The sequence below is a fragment of the Pipistrellus kuhlii genome, unplaced genomic scaffold, assembly GCF_014108245.1.
Source record: "Pipistrellus kuhlii isolate mPipKuh1 unplaced genomic scaffold, mPipKuh1.p scaffold_m20_p_7, whole genome shotgun sequence".
Lineage (NCBI taxonomy): Eukaryota > Metazoa > Chordata > Mammalia > Chiroptera > Vespertilionidae > Pipistrellus > Pipistrellus kuhlii.
The window spans coordinates 63,336,103-63,361,179 of NW_023425573.1; the positions used below are offsets into that span (position 1 = coordinate 63,336,103).

A 25,077-nucleotide genomic window follows, 5' to 3' on the forward strand; every position below is an offset into this window, starting at 1 on the left:
GGAACCTGTGATAAGTGAGACCCTGTTAACAGTTGCTAAAAGTCACATCTTGGAGCCTGTGTTGGATTGTGAGATCTGATAGCTTCTGATGTGGTCATCTTTCTGTCATCTTTGTCATATCACATCTCTTCGTTAATTAATTTCCAAAATCCCCAAGTCAAACAAAATAGAAAAGGGATTCATCTTATTATAATATTTATCATCTCTGTAACACCTTTAAAACTACCACATTGTGTTTCCTGAATAAAATATCTCTCTAGATAAAGACCTAAATGGGCTTAATTTACCATCATAACGTTTTAGGAAAACTTCATCTTATTCATTTTTTACCTCTTCTACTTGCCTTTTGTTTGTCTATTTATGATTTTACTATGGAACTATATCTGAAAAATGGATAGAAAATAGGAGGGAAGGATGATATAGCTCTTGCCTTGAGGGCCTCTGATTCTATTTGAGGAAAACAGATGAGCTAGAAGGAATATGGCGGGGGTCCTGGGGACTTGAGGGCTATGGGATAAATGGTGCTTGTAAAAGAGCATTGGGTGGTGAATAAATTCCAAGGGGCTCAGAATGCTTAGCTAGGACTCTGAAATCTATTCTTAAGCAGTAGGAAGACACCAGTAACTTTAAAATATGAAGTATCAGAGTTATCTGAATGTTTTAGAGAGGTCTGGGTGGTATGGTGCTGAGCTGGAACAAAAAGTCATAGGTTTGAAAAGTAAACTTTAAAATGAATCCTAGTGTGCCATGTAACAAAGAACAAAGTTGTTGTTTTTCATTTTAAAAATAGCTCTTTAAGAGTTAGTGCCTGGACCATGTGGCTCAGTTGACCCCTGACCTATGAACCAGGAGGTCACAGTTCATTTCCCAGTCAGGGCACGTGCCCAGTTTATGGGTTCGATACCCAATGTGCAGGAGGCAGGCAGCTGATCAATGATTCTCTCTCATCATTGATGATTCTATCTCCCTCTCCCTTCCACTCAGAAATCAATAAAAATATATTTCACAAATAAATAAGTAAACAAGAGTAGTTTGTTAGTAAATAGTGCACAAAGAAGATAGAAGAGATAGAGGACATTATATCTTGGAATTACAGTTTGTTTTAGTTTTCTTCTTTCACCTCTTTTGTTACCTTATTGTGGCAATACTAAGAGTGTTCTTCCTAAGATTGTTTTGAGGATTAAGACTTGTAACATATATAAGAACATAGAGTATTGTCTTCAACATGTTAAAAAAAAAAGTAACATCTTAAAGCCTTTATGACCAAATATAAAATTCTAAGACCCTGATATAATTTAGTGTCTGGGAATTTGAAGAAAAATAAAGTATGGTGTGTTTTTGTTTTGTTTTGTTTTGTTTTGTTTTGTTGTTTTGTTTGTTTGTTTTTAAAACTTCTGTTAATAAAAGCCAAGTGAAATATGGCCTATATAAAAAGTTAAAAAGTTAGCAGTTCAATGATAGCCACGGTCACGTAACTGGGAAGAGAGCTACAATAAGTAAAGTCCTGTGAGGGATGCCACAGAAAGGAAGGACTGCGTTACCCTAGAAAACACACAGAAGAATTAGCTTTTGAAACATTCTGAAGAAGCTTCTTAAAATGCAGAAGGATGCAAAGTGAATTCATAAATACTGAAGGGACATTCATTAAGAGAGTCATGGGGATTAGGCATTGTGTTCTTTTCCTTGATTTTGTGATTGTTCCCATCTAATTATTTTATTAAAAGTTCAGCATATGTCCTTAGGGTGAGAAACATACAAGGAAATGTACAGGCACTACAGCAGCCTTTGTTGGAACTTTTGGGAAGATAATGATTTCTGTTTCTGTCACAATTTTAAAAAGGTAGGAATGATTATCCTATATTAGAACAGCTAAATAAGGCAGTGGCTTCTCAAAATATTGGTGTAGCAGAAAGGAAACGGGGTTTTTGCTGTCAGACTAAGCTGCCACACTCCTGCATGTGGACCAGGGACCTTGCACCTCATAGAGAATATCTGGGAAGGGCCCGAGGGAATTGTCCTGAGTGATTTTAAGCAGACACAAGTTTGCAACAGAGGTATTGAGCAATTCAACTTTAGCAGCCTATACTGTCCACATTTCAAGAGCCAGGTCACTGCATGTCCCTTATTTGTTTTTTGCCCCTTGACACACATGTTTTCAAAGCACAAACTATAAAATGTGCGTCTCTTTAGGAGTAGTAAGGCCATGGAAACCTGTCACATCAATATCTGTCCTTGATGATCCTAGGCAATAAGTTGTAGCTTGCTCTAGCTTTCATTTACTTTTGCCTTTACTTCTCTTACCTTTTGGGTCATACCATTGAGGTAGGGGGGGAATCAAAACACAGATGTCACATTTTCCTGGGCCAGTTTAAAGTCCAGTTTGTGCTGTGAGATTATAAGTGATACTGCCTAACTAAGAACAGTTATCATATAGTTCTACATTGGCCACTATTGTTATGAAAATGTGATATATTCGCATTATTTTCCCTTGATTTAGGGGTCTGTTCTTGATCTTTAATCAGCAAATCAGAATAACCAAAGAAACCAAACACAATATAGATACATATTATTTTCATGTGTTTAATTGTTACTTCTTTAACAATTTAAAAATTCCCCTCTATTAAACTGCTAATATTTTTTATTAAATTTATTGGGGTGACCATTTGTTCATATAGATTTCTATGATACATGATCTGTATATTGCATTGTGTCTACCACCCACACTCAGATCATCTCTCATCACCATATATTTGTGCCCCTTTAACCTTTATTATCCCCATAACCCCTTTTCTCTGGTATCCATCCTACTTTTATCTGTCTATGAGTGCAAGCTTCATATCCTACATATGAGGGAAATCATGTGGTTCTTACCTTTTCTGACTGACTAATTTTGCTTAGCATAATAATCTCAAGATCCACCTATGCTGTCTTAAATAGCAGTATTTCATCTTTTCTTGTGGCTAAATAATATTCATTGTATATATGTACCTCATCTTTATCCAATCCTCTATCAAGGACACTTTGTAAATAATGCTGCAGTGAACATAGGGGTGCATATCTCTTTGCAAATAATTTTTTTCAAGTTTTTGTATAGATACCCAAAAGAGGGATTGCTGGGTCATATGGTAATTCTATTCTCTAATTTCTTTAAAATATATTTTATTGATTTATTTACAGAGAGGAAGGAAGAGGGCTAGAGAGTTAGAAACATCGATGAGAGAGAATCATCAATCAGCTTCCTCCTGCACACTCCCTACTGGGGATGTGCCCGAAACCAAGGTACATGCCCTTGACCAGAATCAAACCTGGGACTCTTCAGTCCACAGGCCTACGCTCTATCCACTGAGCCAAACCAGATAGGGCAAGTCCTTAATTTTTTAAGGAGCCTCCACATTGTTTCCGTAGTGGCTGGACCCGTTTACATTCCCACCAGCAATGAAAGACTTACATTTAAGTCTTTGACCCTTTTTCTCTGCAATGTCCAACACTTGTTATTGCTTATCTTGTTGGTAATAGCTATTCTAACAGGTGTGACCTGGAATCACATTGCAGTTTTCATTTGAATTGTCCTAATAGTCAGTGAGATTGAACATCTTTTCACATGTGTGTTGGCTACTTGTTTGTCTTCTTGAGAGAGGTGTCTGTTGAGGTCATTTTTTAATTTGTTTGTCAATTTACTTGGTGTTGAGTTGTATGAGTTCTTTATATATTCTGGATATTAACCTCTTGTCAGAGCTGTGGTTTGCAAATACCATCTCCCATTAGGTATCTTGCCTTTTTATTTTGTTTTTGGTTTCTTTTGCTATGCAGAGGCTTTTTTTAGGTTTATATAGTCCATTAATTTATTTTTGCCTTTACTTCCCTTATCTTTTGGGTCAAATTCATAAAATGTTCTCTACAACCAAATTCCATAAGCTTACTGCCTACATGTTCTTCTTTGTACTTTTTTTGGTGTCAGATCTTATATTTAAATTTTTGACCCATCTATAATAACAGAAGGGTGATATGCTAATTAGAGCGGACATCCTTCTGGATGAAGCTGGGGCTGCAAGGAAGCCCAGATCCCAGGTACTACCTGGCTGCAGCCAGAGGGAAGCCCGAATCCTGGGTGCCAGGGGGAAGCGGTGCCTGCAGCTAAAGGAAGGAAGGTCTACTCTTGCATGAATTTCACGCATTGGGCCTCCAGTTTTTAAATAATTTTTGTACAAAAGGCCAAGTTATAATCTAGTTTTATTCTTTTGCCTGTGACTTTCCAATTCTCCAAACACCATTTATTAAAGAGTCTCCCCCTCCCCCCCATTGTATGTTTTTGGCTCCTTTGTCAAAAATTATCTGCACATATACTTGTGGTTTTATTTCTGGGGTCTCAAATCTGTTCTATTGATCTGTGTGTTTTTTTTCTTCTGTCAATACCATGCTGTTTTGATTATTGTAGCTCCGTAGTATAATTTGAATCCAAATAGTGTGATACCTCCAGCTTTGTTTTTTCTTCACTGGATCACTTTGCCTATTTGATGTATTTTGTGGTTCCATACAGATCTGATAATTTTTTGTTCTATTTGTTTAAATAATGGCACTAGAATTTTGATAGGTATTGCATTAAATCTGTATATTTCTTTGGATAATATGGCCCTTTCACTATGTTGATTCTTCTAATCCATGAGCATGGAATATTATTTTCTATTTACTGTGTCTTTTGCAATTTCTTTTAATAGTACTTCTAGTTTTCAGTATATAGGTCCTTCAAATCTTTTGTTAAGTTTATTCCTAGGTATTGTATTCTTTTGGTTGTGATTGAAAAATACATTTTTTACTTCTGTTTTTGAAGCGTCAATAATGAATGTTAGTATATAGGAAAATGATGGATTTCTGTACATTGGTTCTGTATCCTGTTGCTTTACTATATTTGTTTATTGTCTCTAATAGGTCCTTGGTGGAGGCTTTAGGGTTTCTATATACAGAATCATGTCATCTGCAAAACGTGACACTTTACTTCTTTTTTCCCAATTTGTATGACTTTTATTTATTTCTTTTCTTGCCTTATTGCTCTGGCTAAGACTTCCAAAACTGTTAAATAAGGGTGGTGAGAGTGGGCATCCTCATCTTGATCCTGATTTTAGTGGAAAAATTTTCAATTTTTCATCATTGGGTGTGATATTGGCTGAAGGTTTATCATCTATGGTCTTTTATTGAGGTACTTTCCTTCTATACTTATATTAAGGTACTTTCCTTCTATATTTATTTTACTGATAGTTTTAATCATAAATAGATGTTGTATATTACCAAATGCTTTTACTGCATCTATTGGTAAGATCATATGATCTTTATCTCTTCTTTTGTTAATGTGGAGTGTTACATTGATTGATTTGCATTATTGTGCCCCTGCAATGAACTCCATTTGATCATAGTTTATTATTTTTTAATGTATTGTTGTATTTGATTTGCTCATATTTTAAGATTTTTTGCATCTGTATTCATCAGAGGTATTTGTTTATAGTTTTCTAGTGTTATTCTTGCCAGGTTTTGGTATCAGGGTTATGTTGGACTCCTAAAATGTGTTAGAAAGTGCTGCCTCTTCTTCAGTTTTTGGGAAGAGTTTGAGAAGGATAGGTATCAGATCTTTGAATGTTTGGGAGAATTCATTTGTGAAGCCATTTGGTCCTGGACTTTTATTTGGGGAGCAGTTTTGTTGCTTTAATTTCTTTAGTGATTATAAATCTATTTAGATTTTTCCATTTCTTAATGATTCAGTCTAGGAAGGTTATATATTATACATTAAGTCTAGGACAGTCATATATTATCCAGTGCACATGGAGCATTCTCAAGCATAGACCATATGGTGGGTCACAAAACTAACCTCAACAAATTCAAGAAAATTGAATTTATGCCAAGCATATTCTCTGACTAGAATGTCTTGAAATTGTAAATCAACTGAAAAATGAAGTAAAGAAACCCTCAATTGTGTAGAATTAAACAACACACTGCTAAGAGAAGACTGTGTTGTGGGATCGAACCCTGGGTTCAAAATAAGACAACCGGATGCTGATGATTTATTTAAAAAAAAAAAAAAAGCAGGAAAAGACTTATTGAAATATCTGGCCAGGACAGCCACAAGAGTACCACACTCAGGCGGACCCCACACGACTGCGCCGCTTCTGGGGCAGGTAGTTATTTTTAAAGGTTCTGAGAAGGAAAAGCCCTATTTTGCAACATACTATTGTTTGGAATTTTCTGTTGTTCTTCCTAGAAAAAATGTTGCTTTCTAGTTTGCTTTAGCCCACTTGAAGAATGATGAAGATAAACTTATCTGTATGACCTTGCAGGCCAGAGACCAGATATGCCCACAAACTCAATACCATGCCAGGTGCATTTTTTTTTTTTTTTTTTAACTGTATTGTTTTTAAGGCCAGCATCGAGATAACCACTAAGTATACATAGGGCTGGCTCTTTAATAAAAAAAAAAGAAAGTTCTGCCTGTAACCTTGCTTAGAATTTTAATTCATCCTATTTCATTCCCTACTGGTCTTTTGGGAATGAATCTAAACCTTAGATTAATTACTAGTATCTACTAGTGGAGAATACTGAGTATGTAAAACCATTAGTTTCACTGCCTGTATTCTATCCTGTACAAAATTAACCGAGCATTTTATGAAGTATGGCCTGAAGATTAAGCCTATAAGTAATAGTTATAGTGGGCCTGCTATGGCAGTCAGTAGGGTGATGAGCCAAGGGGACCACGAGTACAAGTTCTCATACCAGTTTCCTGTTGTCTTCCGAGCTTCCTCTCTGTCAGCTAGCCTCTTTCTCAACTGACTTAGGCTTTCCCTTATGATTGGTGTAGAAACAGCAGGTTTCTCCTAGAGCTTGGCAAAGTCCCCCTTGCTTTAGGACAACAGACCTAAGCCTCTTCTGTTCTGCAAAACTACTTCTGCTAGGGACTTGACCGATTCTTCTAATTTCCCTATAGATTTCTCTAGGGTACTTAACTCCTGGTCTATTTGTTGATCTACTTTCTGCTCGTACATTTAGCCTTACTTAGCCTTGGACTTTCTCATTAGCTAGCAAAAAAATAAAACAAAACAAAACAAAAAAACAAAACAAAAAACACGTTCTTACAGTCACCAAAACCCCTAGTACCACAGTTTCCATCAGTACTGTTATCACTGAAGTCCAATTCCCCTCCTATAGGCATCAAGTCTCCTCCTGGCCTGTGTGGAGCCCAGGCTAGGGATCTCATGGGTGAGGTCTCTGGTTTCCAAGATTCAGGCCGTTTTCTGTGCAGGAGCTGGGAGTGGTGTAGCTAGGTCTGGGCGCCATCTACTTCAACAGCCATGGACGTGCTCAGGGTAACAGTGTAACGTCCCTTTTAAGTTGGGGTGAATCCTTGGGCAGTGAACTTCTTTACCCACATACTCTGAGTCTCTGGGCTGGAAGGGGTGTACAGGGTCCATGGTGGGCACTGGCAGTGCATCTGGAACAAGCTTATGGGTGGTTCTCTGGGTAAACTGCAGTGCCTGTAAGGACTTGAGCAAGGGAATGGTTATGAATTCCAGCTTTCAGTTTCTCCCTGACCCTGGGAAGGATGGAGAAAGGTCTACCATACATGATCTCAAAAGGGGATAACCTATCTCAATAGGGGGTACACCTGGCCCATAAGAGGGCGAAGGGCAGGAGGCTGGTCCAGTTTCCACCGCTTTCTAGGACAAATTTAATTAAACTTTTAGAGTCTTGCTCATGCCTATCCTAAGGCTTGAGCTATACTTTGAGATACCTTGCTATAAAGCCTGGGCTGTTATCTTGATCCTATGACTACTGGCAGCCCGAATCTGAATTTAAGTATAATCTCCTGGAGTAATTTCTTGACTACTATAGATGCAGTTTCTGTCCTATGCTTCAACCTAATCTGAGAAGGTGTCTATAAAACCTAGCATGTACTTGTACCTTAATGCTGGTGGCTTAATCTCTGCGAAATTCACCTCCCAATGCTCCCCTGGGGAATTTCTCTGGGGCCTGAATTCCCAGGGAGACCCTCCTACCTTAACACTTACCTGTATACAGACAGTACTTCTAGCAATTAGGCTTTTAATTATTTTATCTAAGCTTGGTAGTATCTGCCTCACAGAAGTTCAGAAGTCTTGGTGACGCTGAGTGGGTAACCTGGTGTAACTGGGCAACTAATGTAATAGGTTTGCCTCTCACTTGTAAGGTTACCCGTGGGGGCTTAATGGAAAGGAGTGCCGGTCCTGTCAGTCCTCTTCCTCTAAGTTAAAAACCCTTGGAGTCTAAGTCTCCCTTCTTGCCTCTCTAGCTAACCTGCCAGGACATTCTCCCTCACTGATTGCCTTCTCTTCCTTTCAAACCTTTCTCTGTACCCCTTCTCATCACATGTATAACCTTTACAAAAACCTTCACTATTTCAAATTAACCTTCAAACCTTCTTTCTATGTTCTTCAAAAATGCATAACCATGCCTCAAACCTCCCATCATTTTAAAATATTTAGAAAAGGTAGAGGGAGGAAGGAGCAGGCTCAGCACCCTGTTCCCAGGCTCTAGCCATTTGAAATTTAAAATGCCACATTTTTCCTACAGATAAAGATCTCAGATTCTGATAGGCCTGAAAAGGGGAATGGGTGAATTTCTAACTGCACCTTTACGCCCCCTAACAGAACATGGTGAAAAGTGTCCAAGCATTGGGGTGCAGGGGGTCACAAAGGAATTTCTCTCCTTGCCACAGCTGCCTCCTCCAGCTACTCTAAACAACCCCTGGAGGGAATAGACACCAGATGGGCGGAGGCCGGGAGCCCCGGGGTCCCAGGTGGCAAAGGAGGTGGCTTCCACCAAGGCGTTTTCATCTGGCTGTCCACCAATTGGGAACTAGTGACCCCTGCACTGCAATCAGACTCCCTGAACTTTCTGAAAAGCTCCTCTGTGTGTGTCTTCATTAATATTACTGATTTTAAAACTATAACTTAAGAGTTAACACACACACATAAGGACTAAGTTGCCTTCAAAATATTTTCCTTTTCTTTTAAAGATTTTACAATGTATTGTAATCATTAATTATATCAAACTTAAATTGATCAATTGAAACAAACAGTTCCACCACTGATCAAGACTGGGTGGCAGCAGAAATAAGATTCATTTCGTTTTTTTTGAGCTTGCTGGGCAGACTTGGCGACTTTGCCAGCTCAAGCTTCCTTCTTGTAAATAGTTAACTTTAGAATTTGGTCTCTGCTTTTAACTTTTTGTACCACAATTGTTACAACTTCATACCTTTAAATCAATAAACATAGACATAAATCTTGTTAGGTGGACCGATTCCCCTATGACTGAAAGCAAAGCACCCCTGGGAAAAAGGAATTCCAGTGGACAGTCAGGGCTGTTTGCTAGCTGTCAGAGTACTCAGCTTTAACCAAATAAAAGGTTTCTTTCTTTCTCTTTTTTTTTCTTTTTCACAGATTTTCACACTTACATGAACGAATAATTATACCTAAGTAGATAAACAAAATATCAAACAAATATCTGTACTTATACCTTTTCAGTAAACAAGTAACATTACAGTGTTTCAGCAAGACAGAAATGGCATTCATATTGGACAAAGGAAATAAGACTAATACTCTAGGAACTGTGAGGGGAAAGTTATCCTACAGAGCGGCGTTGACCTGGAAAAGAGTGGTTAAATCAAAAACATTAATATCAGAGCCATAGTCGTCCGCCCAGTTCTTGAAGTCCTGAAAATTTTTCAATAAACATTGTAGAGGGGAACACGGAGACATAAACGAACCTTGAACATTTTGACGGAGACCAAAACACAAAACAAATAGGCCTGACACAAACACAACAAAACACAAGACAACCCGTCCAGACACCTGGGGCCAAGGACACCGTAGTGTCCCCCTGAGCCGAGGACACCGTCGTGTCCTACGACTGGAGTCTGGAGGTTAAGCCGCATCCAGTCCTCCAAGGACCCTACCCTTTTTGAGATCTCAGCCATAACCTGGGCACCTTACCTTATGAGACCGGACTCCCTGATTTCAATAAATCCTTGCGGCTTCTGTCTCGGGAGGAGCCTCCTGCCCCTTTTGGGGGGTCCTTCTCTCCTCTCTTTCGGGTATCTCGCTGGGGCCTCCAAATGTTGTGGGGTCGAACCCTGGGTTCAAAATAAGACCACCAGAGGCTGATGATTTATTAAAAAAAAAGCAGGCAAAGATTTATTGAAATATCTGGCCAGAACAGCCACAAGAGTACCACATGCAGGTGGACTCCACACGATTGTGCCGCTTCAGGGGCAGGCAGTTATTTTTAAAGGTTCTGAGAAGGAAAAGCCCTATTTTGCAACATACTGTTGTTTGGAATTCTCTGCTGTTCTTCCTAGATAAAATGTTACTTTCTAGTTTGCTTTAGCCCACTTGAAGAATGATGAAGATAAACTTAGCTGTCTGACCTTGCAGGCCAGAGACCAGATATGCCCACAATTTCAATACCATGCCAGCTGCATTTTTTTTTTTTATAGAACTGTATTGTTTTCAAGGCCAGCATCGAGATAACCACTAAGTGTACATAGGGCTGGCTCTTTAATAAAAAAAAGGAAGTTCTGCCTGTAACCTTGCTTAGAATTTGTATTCATCCTATTTCTACTGGGTGAAAGAAGAAATTAAAGGGGAGATCAAAATATATATGGGGGCAAATGAGAATGATAATACGACAATATCAAAAGTTCTATGATGCAGGGAAAGCAGTGATAAGAGGGAAGTTTATATCATTACAGGCTATCTAAAGAAACAAAAAACATCCCCAGTAAACAACCTAATACCACACCTTAAAAGACAATAAAAAAGAACAAATGCAACCCAAAGCAACAGAAGAAATGAAATAATAAAAATTAGAGGAGAATTGAACAGAGTAAAGAACAAAAAGACTAATCAAAAAATTAACACAACAAACAGCTAGTTCTTTAAAAAGATTAATAAAATGGACAAACCCCTGGGTAGACTCACTGAGAAAAAAAAATTCATATAAAACAAAATCAGAAATAAAAGAGAAAAAGTTACTACAGACATCACAGATATACAAAGGATCGTACTAGAATACTATGAAAGACGCTATGACACCAAATTCATAACCTGGGAGAAATAGATAAATTTCTATAAATATATAAGCTTTCCCATATTTTACTGTTGTAAAAACAACCACAGATTTCAAATGCTTTTTAACAATAAAGCTTTATTTCTTGCTCTCATATCCCAAGTCAGGGGCAAGTCAAGAAAATTAAGTCAGTCAACAGATTTCTATGTCAAAGTCCCCATCTGACAAGCACCTTTAGAATTGTTGTAATGGGGAGGGAAAATAAGCATTTCTCAGTTGGTAGAAGTATAGAACAAGAACTAAAGAGTGCACAATTTATATCATTGAAGATGTAATATTTTTACATACCCAAGATACTGTACTAGAATGTGATCATCCATCTGATTTTATATAATGAAGAGTAAACGAATGAATGATGAATGAATGAATAAATGAATGGAGTTGGATAGGCCAGACACCCCATTATAATATGTTTTAGATTTCATCACCTGCATTGCAGCAGCCCTAAAAACAGGAAAGGCTTTTAAATTCTTTACTGTTTACCTCTATTTTGTGCTAAAACATAAAATATTCAGGTTGCAAAGTAGTTATCTATCTGACTGGCACTAAGCATGGGGATTTTCACCACCACCTTCCCATCATGGCTTGGTATGTTTTCGAGCCAATTTTGGAATTGGCCATTCATCTTAGCACCATGTGGCTAGAGCTTCCTACTCAAATTGCAGCATATATTCAGTTTTTCTTCTCACCTTTGATTATAAAATTGTAACCACTGTTTCTAGCATAATGGCCTACTTTTATGCCTTCAATTACATCCACCAGATTACTTAATACTAATTTTATGATTGTTCCTTTTTCCCTTGAGGTGATGCATGTAATGTATTCAGTTAAGTAGAGATTTTCTGCTCACTCTAGAAAGCACTTGTACCTTTCAGATATGCTTTCAATAAAATTTCTTGGGGAATATCTAGATGGTAAAATGTTTCTTTTACTAGAGATTTCTTTTTTATATATATATTTCATCATTCCACACTTCAGTGGCCATTTCTGCTCAAGTGACTTGCACAGAATTTTATGGTTAAACATTTCTAACTCAAATCACCCAATTTTAACAAACCTCCTCTTATGGATAATTTCTTGGCAAAAGAGATTTCATCTTTTCTTTTACACTTCTCCTTACCTCCTAAAATAAATCACTTTAAACAATCCATTTTATTAATTTTACTTCATTCATGGTCACTATTTCAATTGAAATTTCTCATTAATTTTTACTTTTCCTAAAGTAATTGTTGGTCAGAGTTTATTGAACATCCCCCTCCCCTTTTTTTTTTTACTTCACCTTATTAACACTTCTCAAAAATCAAAAACTTTTTCTGACCAAATTATCTTAATATTAAAATAAGATTAATTTTATTTTACTGATGTTATCACTACTAGCTAACAAAGAAATTTAATGTAATATTTTTAAAGTAGGCATGATGGCTACTACAGAGTTGAATCCAGTGTACTTATGACAACACACACAAATTTAAGATACTACCTAAAGTTGGTCTTTTTAATTTTTTTTTTTATCAAGGTATTACATATGTGCCTTTATCACCCATTACCCCCAAACCCCACTCATTCCCTCAGCCTCTTGTTGTCTGTGTCCATAGATTAGGCTTATATGCATGCATACAAGTCCTTTGGTTGATTATTCCCTTTACCCCCACCCTCCCCTGCCTTCCCTCTGAGGTTTGACAGTCTGACTGATGCTTCTTTGTCTTTGGATCTGTTTTTGTTCATCAGTTTATGTTGTTTATTATATTCCACAAATTAGTGAGATCATGTGATATTTATCTTTCTATGACTGACTTATTTTACTGTCCAATTCCATCCATGCTGTTGAAAATGGCAGGAGTTCCTTCTTTTTATAGCAGCATAATATTCCATTGTGTAGATGTATATAGTCTTTTAATCCACTCATCTGCTGATGGGCAGTTAGGCTGTTTCCAAATCTTAGCTATGGTAAATTATGCTGTTATGAAGAAAAGAAAAAATACAAATAAATAAATAAAAAGCAGCTCCATCCAATTTGGCTCAATGGAGAGACCATTGGCCTGGACTGAAGGGTCCGGGTTCGATTCTGATCAAGGGCTATATGCCCAGGTTGTAGGCTCAATCCTCAGTAAGGGGCATGCAGAAGGAAGCCAATTAATGACTCTCTATCATCATTGATGTTTCTATCTCTCTCTCTCTCCCTTCCTCTCTCTGAAATCAATACAAATATTTTTTAAAAACAGGGTAATACCTAGTTATTTCCATGTAAGAAGTAACAGTCTAATGTAAATAGAGAATAATGCTGAATAAATAGAAATTGCAGTACAATATTATGTATGAAAAATACCAAATAACAAATGAGTGAAATATAGAGTAAATTGTTGTGTGCGTTAAAATTGTATTGAGTAATTACAGATCAACTTATAAATGCTGTGTGTAGTTCCAACTTTATACATTATTGTAGAAGTTAAATAAGAGTACTTGTTTGCATGAAAATACCTAGTGTGGGATCTGGCACAAAATTCAGTATATGTAAATCAAATTTTATGCAAATTTTCATCAGAGAGTAGAAAATTTTTGAGGCATTGCACAAAAAAGTTATGAATTATTATATATGAAATAATTGTTATCTCAAAAATTAGAACAATAACAGATGAAATCATGTTTTAAAGTAATATTAATAAACAGGTGATTAAATATACAAATATCTGTTCAAAATGCAATGATTTTTTAAACACGATATAATACTTCTATCTGCCAGGATAGAGGGCAAAAATGGTGCTGGGGGCTACATCAAGTGTAGAGCTTCAAAATTAGGTCTTTTGTGTACAAAGTAGTCATAGCCCAACCCCAATGGAGTAAAATTTTCAAAATTAATCAGAAAAAAATATTTTTCAAGTGACTTTAATTTTCTAATTTATGCTATTGTATAAATCTGTTGCACAAAACACAATCACATTTTTTATTTATACTGAATATGACTTTTGAAGCACCTGCAAGTTTTCTAAGCATTCTTTAATTCTTGCATGCCATTTTTCCTCTTGGTGTAAAAAGAAAAGGGAATACTAAAGATATTTCTTCTGAATATCTTCATCATCATATTAATAAGGGCAGCCAGCACATATATATGAGGAGAAATTCAATTTCAGATTGCTTTAAAGTTCAGTTTTGAATTTTACCTAAGTTAGAAGAATTTCATGACCTTTATATAAACAGGGAGAAAATATTAATCTCATAATTTTGTTTTCAAGTCTCCCCAAAGCATGCAACTCTAGACCACATTTCTACAAAGTAACATGTATATATAGTCCATCATTACACTGAAAGGCAATACATAAGATTTCAATACACCCTCACTACTTTATATCTGACTACATACTTCCTTATACTAATCACTCTACTCTTTCAAAGCTATCCTATTTTGGACAGTGTAATTATATGTCTTATATTTATGCAATTAAATATAAAAATGGTTCCTTTGTGAAGATTACATTTTGTGAATATACCAAACTTATTTTGATATTATAAAATGTTTATTGTGCTTCCTAGTAATATGTATTAAATAATTGATTTTATACAAATATATTTCCCTATGTCACAGAAAATTAGAATTGGAATAGATAATACTATAAAATACAATAATCTCACCGACTGCTAAGACATAATAGCCTAGCCCATGTGGCTCAGTGGTTGAGTGTCATTTCAGGCACCAGGAGTTTTCAGAATTCCTGATCAGGGCACATGCCCAGTTTGAGGCCTCGATCCCCAGTCGGGGGCTTGCAGGAGGCAGCTGATCGCATGTTTCTCTCTCATCAATGTTTCTATCTTTCCCTCTCCCTTCCTGTCTCTGAAATCAATAAAAACAGCTTTTAAATATGATATCATAAATTACCAAACAATACATTTTATATAGTAACACTCAGATGAGAATTACTTACCTAAAATAAAAACCTACTCAGTTTTTTAGGTAGCATGTAAATAATTTATAATGATCTTATTTACTATATTGCACAATCATGCTAGATATGAATATCATTATTCCAGTCCTAATTTTTTTTAATGATTGAATAATATTTGGTATAAGGACGTGTCTGTGGGGATATAATTGTGGAAGTGTGATTTATGAATTGCTTGCAATACAGTTGCTGTTAAAATGCATATTTCTGGCCACAACTCCAATGTGCTAAATGAAAATTTATGGTACATGAGAATCTAGAATTTGAATTTTAACAATTTTTCCTATTTTGTTATTCATTAGTCTAATCTAGAAAATAAATGAAATGTTATCAAATACTCTTAAGAATATTTTATACATAGAGCTACAATGCAGTAGAATATTTTTTTAAGAAATTAATGTAAGAGTAAACAACTTTTTTAAAAAAATATCAAATGGCCTAGGAAAAAGTACAAAAAGAATGTTAAATTGGGCAGCTATTGACTTTCAGAAGGAGCTAGGGGAAATATTTTCATTTGATGATTAAAAGAAAGATAAACAATTGTTTAGGTAATTAGAATAAGAATCTATCTATTTATCTGTGTTTCCCTAATCCAACAATACTTAGTTAAAAACTCATGAAAGTGTTTAAAAAGTTAAATAACTCAGAGTGGTTTGGTGTCCAACACATAAAAAGAAGTGATTTTTCATTGTCTTCAGGTGGAAAACAGTTGTAGAAAAAAAAGTTTACAATAAACAGCATACAGGTGTTAATGATGGTGAGGGGGCAAAATTGTTTCTTAGAAGAGCCATGCATGACTAACTGGAAGACAATAGTCCTAGGATGAATAGCTGGGAATAGCATAGGTTAAAGATGGCCAAGTATGAACTATGGATTTTGATTGAGGAATAATGAAAAAGAGACAGATGTCAGAGGTATTATAGTCAGCATGATTATGCAAATAACTCAGTGGCAATTGGACAAATTTTGATGATCTGCACATATTCCAATTCTTAAATGCTTTGTCATTACTGTCTTTGGTCATTGCAGTCTACTCAGAGGGTGAAGATTTATGCATTTTTGTAAAAATGATAAAAATCCTTGGTCTTAAATCAACCGTTGGGAGCATTTGTGGAGAAACAAATGTCTTAACTAGGAATTTTGTAGAGCAGGCAACAGGAATAATGGTATCTATTTGATTTAATATCTCAAAAGAGTATTTTTAAAACACTGGAACAAATGTATATAGAACAGTATAATATATTTCATTTCATCTTTGGCCATAAAGCATCCTATATAAACCTATATAATAAAAGGCTAATATGGAAATCGACAGAACTGTGGAATAAACATTCACAGTGATGTGCAATGACCATCAGGAGGCAGATGCTCAATGCAGGAGGTGCCCCCTAGTGGGTGGGTGGTGCACTCCCACAGGGGGGGGGAGGGCGCTGCTCAGCCACAAGTGGGCTCACAGCTGGTGAGCGCAGGAGCCAGTCTGCCTCCACAGCAGTCAGACATCCCCTGAGGGCTCCTGGACGGCCAGAAGGCACGGGCCTGACTGAGGGACCCCTTCTTGGCCCTGAGTGCACAAATTTTGTGCACCAGGCCTGTAGTTACTTAATAAGGAATATGGAGAATATTACAAGATGATCAACAGCTGATTAAAATGCATAACTGTTAATTATTTGTTACGCACAATCTATCTATTATTTCCAGTAAGTAAAATTATTTCCTGCAGTTTAAGGAATGTAAATGTGCCTCCATTTGAAAGATAGGAACATTAGAACTACTAGTAAGTTCTTGCTTTTTATCTCTTATGAATACAGTTCTGGGTCCAAGCTATGGGTAAAATAAAAAATAAATCAACATTGTTAACAAAATCCCAAAATTTGGGATAAGAATCACACTATCTTTATCTTTTTTTTTTTTTTTTTTTTTTTTTTTTTGCTTAAAAATATCTCTGCTCTTTTGAAGTTCCAGTGGCATATACTTTACAACTTTCAAAAGTACTTAAAGTGTGTGATGTTTATATCAGAACAGAATGTGGCCAGTTAGCCTCTAATTTCCTTTTCTGACTTCCAAGCATCTTAGAGTAATGATGAGCCCCAGGAGTTCTTTTTCTCCAGTAACATAGTTTATCTTGGGCCATTCCTCTTACTTAACATGAACTCTGATTTTGTTTTTTTTCTTTTAATTAAAGAAGGTAGTATAAAGAGCACATTTTGACATTTTAATCAGTAATCTATAACAATAAAAGCGTAATATGCTAATTAGACCAGACAACCTTCCAGATGAAGCCTGGGCTATGAGGGCTGAGGCAGCCATGAGGCAGTCACTGCCATGGTGGGGGCCGAGCCCCTTACATGAATTTTGTACCTCAGGCCTCTAGTTCAATATAATTGTACAAAAATAGCCTTGTACACATCAGCAATATAGTACAGTGACTAAAGCAATCGGCATTATTCTTTTAATCAGAGCATATAAAACTTTCTCAGTGGTCCATTAGGAAGATTTAACAAACATAAAGCAAAAAGAATTTTTCAATGATCAGAATTCACTCCAACAACATATTTGCAAAGTCTTACTCAACATCTTATTGTCGAGAATTAGCTATGAAAGTGTCATTTAAAACTCTGAAGAGCTGGCACAAATTTCTTGATCATTTATCTGTAAAACCACAATTGAAAAAGAAAAATAAGTTTTTATTGTGTCCACTTTATTATAATTACTTGAAAGATGTGCTCATTCCATTACCTCACTTCAGTAATATAGACAATGTTATAAGCTTGGCCTTAAAATTTATTTATCTACTTTAAGGATTGACTTGTAGTATGGTATATAATAAATGTGATGTGCAAGAAAAGGTATATATGTATAAGCTTTTTATAAAAATATTGAACAAAAATTAGGATAATGTATGTGATAGCCTATAACAATATTATAATGATATTAACTTCCATTTAAATCACACTCCATCTTTATAGTTTTATAATATAATTATTAATCAAATAACTATATTTAATAGTATTACTATTATTAATTATGCTAAAGTTAATATATGCATTTATGAAACAAATTTTAATTTTCATGATTTGAGTTTATCGGCAATAATGATTTATGAAATGTTGTCCTTGTAATCGAGCAGCCAGTACTGTCCTCTTGACTATTCCAAACAATGAACATGATGTCACCGAAGCCTTGTTCTGAAGATAGCTTCAGCTATCCAAATTGACTATGACAGAACTGGCAGAGACCTTGAAATTGCAGTTATTTAGATTGGCCATTATGACCAGAAAGATATACTTGGAATGGTTCTAGAGGCTGCTCTTTTGTTGTGTGCAACAATTGTTGATATGGTGTGTTTTTACTGTCATTTTAAATAAGAACGGAAGCCCATTAAATGGTTGCTCTGAGAATTTCCGCTGATAAATACAAGGAGGCATCTGGTGCATCTTAGCCAACAAGCATTGTTCAAAATAACTGAAACCACTCTAGAATTTATTTGATGTAACCAGCTAATTATATGGTTGTGATTTATGTTTAAATAATGGATTTTAAACCTATCTATTATTTTAATCCTCTGCTAGACTTCTCATCACAGTGTCAGGATGCCTATGTAAGGAAGACAATAAAAGCATGGGCATATTTTTTATATTGTAATAGAAGTATGACAGTAATAAAAATATGATTTTTAAATGGGAAATCACTCTACTTTCTCTGCTTAAGAGAGTAAACATCCTGCAGCTTCAGTGATAACTTGTTCCACTTTGGACTCAGAACAACCAGAAAAAAAACAAACAACTTTTTCAATCACAGAAATTTAATAAAGGAGGATCTGTTTGACAGGCAAGCTCAATTTTTATATTGGCTATTTATAATTTTCAGTATTTCTCAAATTAATTCCCAATTTTTAATTAAGATTTCCATTTTGCTATAAAAATATGACAATTTTAGGTTAGCATAAAATAAAGAAAATGACTACCTATAAAACTAAACTTTAAAAATATTTAAACATGTGAAGTCCAACTGAAGTTATCTTCAGCATTCTGACAATATACAGGAAATTAGCAGATATCTCTCCCTAATATCCATTAATCTGTGATGGCTGGCTTTTCCATTCCATGTGGTTAAAGTTACCCAATTAACAGACTTTGAGGTTATTATTCACTGATTCTTTTTTAATATTTCTAGATGCTCCACCAACTGGTCAGGCACACAGTGTGAGAGACAAGCCCCAAAGAGCAGCAAGTCTGATCATATCAGCACAAGTAAGTTTCTTAGATTCATATCTTGAATGTTTTAGTATATAAATCATTTTTATGCCTTTGTTAGGGAAGTTGAATCTGGGAAAATCTCTTTTATGAAGGTTTGCAAAAAGGTTCTCTGCTATCCTGATACCTTTTAGAAGATGAATTCAGAGTTCTCACCTGACAGGACCCAGCATTTATGTGCTCGTTCTCTCTCTCTCTCTCTCCCTCTCTCTCTCTCTCTCTCTCTCTCTCTCTCTCTCTCTCTCTCTCTCTCTCTCTCTCTCTCTCTCTCTCTTATACTTATTGTTGAAAGTATTACAGATTTCCTCTTTTCCCCCAATTGACCTTTTCTAGCCCGCACTTGAACCCAAGCCTTCACCACACTCACTCTTGTCTGTGTCCATGGGTTATGCACATCCTATATAATAAAGGTATAATATGCAAATGGTTGTTACACCTTGAAGTGTAAATACCAACCATGTAATGACCAGATCATTGATCAGCAGGAGGGTGGGGAAGCAAGCTACCTACAAGCAGGGTATAGAAAGCTACAGGAGGGGACAGGGAAGCAAGCTATGAAGGAGAGGAGTTACAGGAGGGCGACATTTTAAAATAAAGAATTAATTTTAAATTACCAATCTGTAGAGCACACTGGGTTTGTAAGTTGAAAATTATGACAAGGTATTTCAGCATTTTTGTCATGGTAATTTCTCAGTTATCTAAGATAAGTGAGGTACTGAGCCTTTTAGAAAGTCAAAAAAAAACTTAAAATACTGATACAACTCTGAAAAGAAAAAAAGAGGGAGGGGGAGAGAGGGAGGAAGGAAGAAAGGAAAGGAAAAGGAAGGAAAGGAAAGGGAAGGAGAGGAAGGGGACAGAAGGGGAGGGGAGGGGATGGAAGAGGAGAGGAAGTTAGGGGAGGGGAGGGAGAATATTGTCAATTGAATTTCAATTTTTATATAAGGTCCATCCAAACTGAAAAGTTTAGTGTTTGGAAAATGGTATGTAGGCCCTAGGTGGTTTGGCTCAGTGGCAGTGACTAGAGCTCCAGACTGCTGACTGAAGGGTCCCAGGTTTGATTCAGGTCAAGGGCATGTGCCCAGGTTGCGAGCTCCATTTCCATTGTGGGGAGTGCAAGAGGCAGCCATCAATGGTTCTCTCCCATCATTGATATTTCTCTCTCTTTCTCCCTCTCCTTTTCTCTCTGAAATCAATAAAAATACTCTAAAAAAATGGTATGGAGGAGAAGCATGCCAGATATATGCCAGATATATAGATATATATATATATATATATATATATATATATATATATATATATATATATATTTTTTTTTTTTTTTTTTTTGGAGGGTGCTGTCTCCAACTGTTCCCATAGGCAACAATCTGTATTATAATGAGATGCCTCTAATTACATGTTACAGTGATAAATCAGGGAACATGGAATAGGAAGAGGAGTTGCAAGAAGTTGTAAACCTTTTCCCAAAGATTCTAGCTCCCTTTGTTCACTAAGGTCAATGCATATTGAAAGGGTTATTAGCTATGTAAGTGTCATATTATCTCAGATTTGAGCAAAATTGATGAAATAATGACTCTATTAGAAAGTACTTATCATGAGACATTTACACTTTGAGAAATTTGCCTAAGTCTGAAAAGAGATAAACTGATCTTCCTAGGGTAGGAGGGCAATTTTTATTCTGTAGTGAAGTGCAGTAGTTTTGGATGGTTGTGAATATTCCCTGTACTTGTGCAGGAGTCATTTGCCCAATAAGAAAGATGGATACTTCAGGGTGCGTTTTTAAATCTGCATTTCTGCTCACAGTGAAGGATTCCATAATCACTGGACCTCAGAGTAATTGAGAATGTACTGCTTCTGTCGGCCTAACTACTGCCAACTGGAACTCAGATTTACCTTCCTAATTGATGCACAGCTTTCTTAACCACCTATGAGTAATCATACTGATGCTTTCTGGCCATTACTGTTAAAGCATCTAAAACTTAGCTTGTGGAATTAAGCAGATTAGTATCCTACGACTGCTTAGGTTCCACTTGAAAAAGCTCATCTTACTCTTCTGGAGTTATTTTGAAGAATATTAAACTAAGGATGATAAAATATTCATTATACATCCCTATTTTAATTTTACAAGTTTGGAGTAGATATTCAATGTTTGATTTATGCTATTTGTATATGCTAAAATTAAAGAGCATAAAAATATACTCAGCATTTGTGGGCATTGGAGATGTATTTTACTATAGTAACAACAGAAATATATCCATTAACGATTGTGTCTCCTCATTTTTTACTTTGCCCTTATCTCTTTTATACCTTCATGTTTTAAAAACAGGAAATTATATGATACCAAAGAATCATAAAATTGCAAATATATATAGAGAACTCAAAAATGCAACAAAATAATGCGTTTGTCCTAATTCTTCCAAAGCAAATATTTGTCAAGCCTCTAAGTGCCACGGACTGGACTAGCTTTCAGAGGTAGTTCAATAGGTAAAATAGACACAGTGCCTCTTCTCATGAAGCTGAGGTTCTAGAGGGCAAACAGCCATAAACTGTTGATTCTGTGAAGGAAGCCAAAGAGGGCCACGTATGGAGAATGGCAGGGGAGAACTGAGGTCAGAAGTCACTTCTCTGAGATGATGCTAATTAAACTGAAACGTGGAGGATTGAAAAGAAGAGGAGAGGCTCATGGGGTTTCAAACCCATGGAAGGGCAGCTATAAAAGCCCTGGAATGGGAAAGAGACACATTCAAGTGATAGAGCCAGTGTTCTGGGACCAAGGGGACAGCAGTACACGGTGAAGATGGATATGCGGAACCAAGATGACAGGCAGCCTCCTAAAGGTCAGGAGAAGGACCACCTTCACTTAGTTAGGAATGTGAGATTTACTTCATGAATTTCTTTTAGTACATATGCTACCAAAGCAAGAATTAACTTCGTTGGGATTTTGAACATTACAATTTATGAAAGTGTTTATGGAGAAGGCATCATAATCATAAAAAGTATATATATACACTCACATCCTATATAATAAAATGATACTATGTAAATTGTCCCCTCAACTGGGAGTTCGACCGGGAGTTTGACCAGGGGACAGGGTCAGCCTGCCAACCATCCCCCGCCCCTCTCCCTGGCTGCCCCAACCCCTGATCGTCCCCCACCCTGATCAGGGGTGGGGCCGGCCAGGCAACCAACTTCCCGCACCTTATCCCCACTGCTGGCCCAGCCCAATTAGCCCCAATCAAGATGGAATGGCCGGATCCCACCCTTGCATGAATTCCTGCACTGGGCCTCTAATTTATACATATATATATATATATATATATATATATATATATATATATACACACACACACACACAATATATAAACTTAAGAGAAAATATAGCAACATGTCAAAAGAAGTCAGTTGTGGTGGTATAACTTACATTTATATTTTCTATGATAAATGCAACCAATAAGCAAAAGGTTCTCTTCTTTTGGCCTCCATAATGCAATTCTTCTGGTTTCCCTCTTACCCCTCTTGTTGTGGCAATGTCATCTTAGATGCTGTTTTCCTCTCCTCTGATTAATTCACACTCTTCTTTTCACTACTTAGACTCTTTCTTGGCAATCAATAATTCCTATCTTAGTTATGCTGATTACCACTAAATTACTATCCTCAATCCTGGCTCTTTTTTTTTCTGAATTTGAGATATATATCCCACTGCACATTGATATATGTATCATTCTATATCTATATCTATATCTATATCTATATCTATATCTATATCTATATCTATATTCACAGGAATTTTAGGCTCTATATATTCCAAAATGATCTCATCACCTTCTTCTACTCAACAAGGCAATTCCATGCACCTTGTTTTGCCTTCCTATATATAGTAATAGTTTATTAAAAAAAAAATCTATCTGGTTCCTCAAGCAACACTTAAGTGTTGCTCTTAATGTTTCTCCTCTCTAAAGTCAAGTCAAACAATATATCCAGTAGATATCAGTTCCTAAGTGTTCTTCAACCTCACCCTTTTTTAAAAAATTATTTTTATTTTTTATTGATTTCAGAGAGGAAGGGAGAGGGAGAGATAGAAGCATCAATGATGAGAGAGAACCATTGACAGCTGCCTTCTGCACCTCACCCACTGGGGATGGAGCTGGCAACCCTGGCATATGCCCTTGAGTGGAATCAAACCTGGGGCTCTTCAGTCCTTAGATGCGTGCTCTATCTGCTGAGCCAAACCAGCTAGAGCCTCACCCATTTTTTTAAGCAGTACGATGCCCGGCTCATTGACAAGGCTTACGTGGCTCTTCAGCACACCCCTTCGCTGTCCTCTATGGCCGCATCTTCACCCTTCTCTGTTGTTCTGTAATCTTTCCTCCTCCAGGCCTCCGCATTTCTCTTCCTAGATTAGTTCAGTATCTCCTCCTCCCTTTGACCTGCATTCTCTTCCATGAATCTAAGGAGGACTCACTGGTAGGTCTCAAAGGCACACCAGTCCCCCTCCATCCTGGATCTAGTTGGATCCTCCTTTATATTTCCAGAGCAATGAGACTTTCCCTAGGGAAGCGCTTACCACACCAAGTTAGATAAACGCACTTCTCTGTCCTCTTCTAAGCTGTGTTAAACAGTGTGAGAGCAGGGACATCCGTATCCCCAGTGCAAAGCAGAGTGCATGCCGAGGGTGTGGGACACAGCAACACTTAAAATATGTTTGTTAAAATAAAAATCAATTGTATAGTCCCCGTGATGTCCTAGGGACTGTGTTATCTGAAAGACAAAGAAACTGATTTCTACAATATACTGTAAAACATGCAAATCAGAGGCATACACAGAGTTCGGTGGCCATTTATTTTAATGAATTAATAAACCTGTATGTAGCACTTTCTATGTAATAAACATAATCCTATTCACACTAATGACTATGAGGTAGTTGTTAATGATGACACTCTTTGTATATGTGTGTAAACAGACAAGAATAAATAATCTTCCTAATGTCCTGTAGTTAGTAATCCAAGGTGTGACCAGAGTTAGCCTGGCTGCAGAATTTATCATCTCAGCTGCTGTGCTGTGCTGCGTGTCTCAGGGAAGATGTCTTTACAGCATAATGATTTAATAATGCAGGTTTTTTCCTAATAGAAAAGTATTGGATGATGAGACTTCAGACCAATGAGGCCAAGAAAGACTCGCTCTATTTTTACATGAGAAGGTCTTTGAGGTAGCCTCTTAATAGTATATTATAGAATGTGCTTTTTGAAATCCTTTTAGAAAATCCACCAATAATGTACTCTTTAAAAATGTCCTGAAATATAAATTGTCATATGTTGCACTATGACATTTACTGCTATATATTCTATTTAAAAATATATACCTAATTTGATATATATCTATCTTATGAGTCCAAAAATACATGTTGTTGCCAACTGTTTCCATCAATATCACCTATTTTACATTTTTTATACATTGCCAAACTGCTACCCTGCATTATTTAATGGCTACATTAAGCATTATTGCAGTTACCTTGCTTGGTTATATAAATACATTAGAAATTCAGGTCTTTAAACAAAGTGCTGTAATATGAGGAATTGAAACTGCCATCTGTGATGGAAGAAAGAAGAAAAAGTTATTTATTTGCTAGCATGAATAATTAACAGTCCTACCTTAAAGGAATAAAAAACCCTATGTAGACAAATATCCAATTTTCTAAATAACATATAATTGCATTGAAGGGAAGGTAACTTTATATACCTTAAAACAAG

General features: G+C 36.4%; 1 protein-coding gene across 1 annotated transcript in view; it reads left to right on the plus strand.

The window, feature by feature from the left end:
- The window catches only part of LRP1B (LDL receptor related protein 1B), a 1,573,107-nt gene that overhangs the window by 1,538,483 nt on the left and 9,547 nt on the right, over positions 1-25,077 (plus strand). Inside the window, exon 87 of the mRNA XM_036421500.2 lies at positions 19,254-19,330. Coding sequence (XP_036277393.2) covers positions 19,254-19,330 — 77 coding nt within the window. The remainder of the gene's footprint in view (positions 1-19,253; positions 19,331-25,077) is intronic.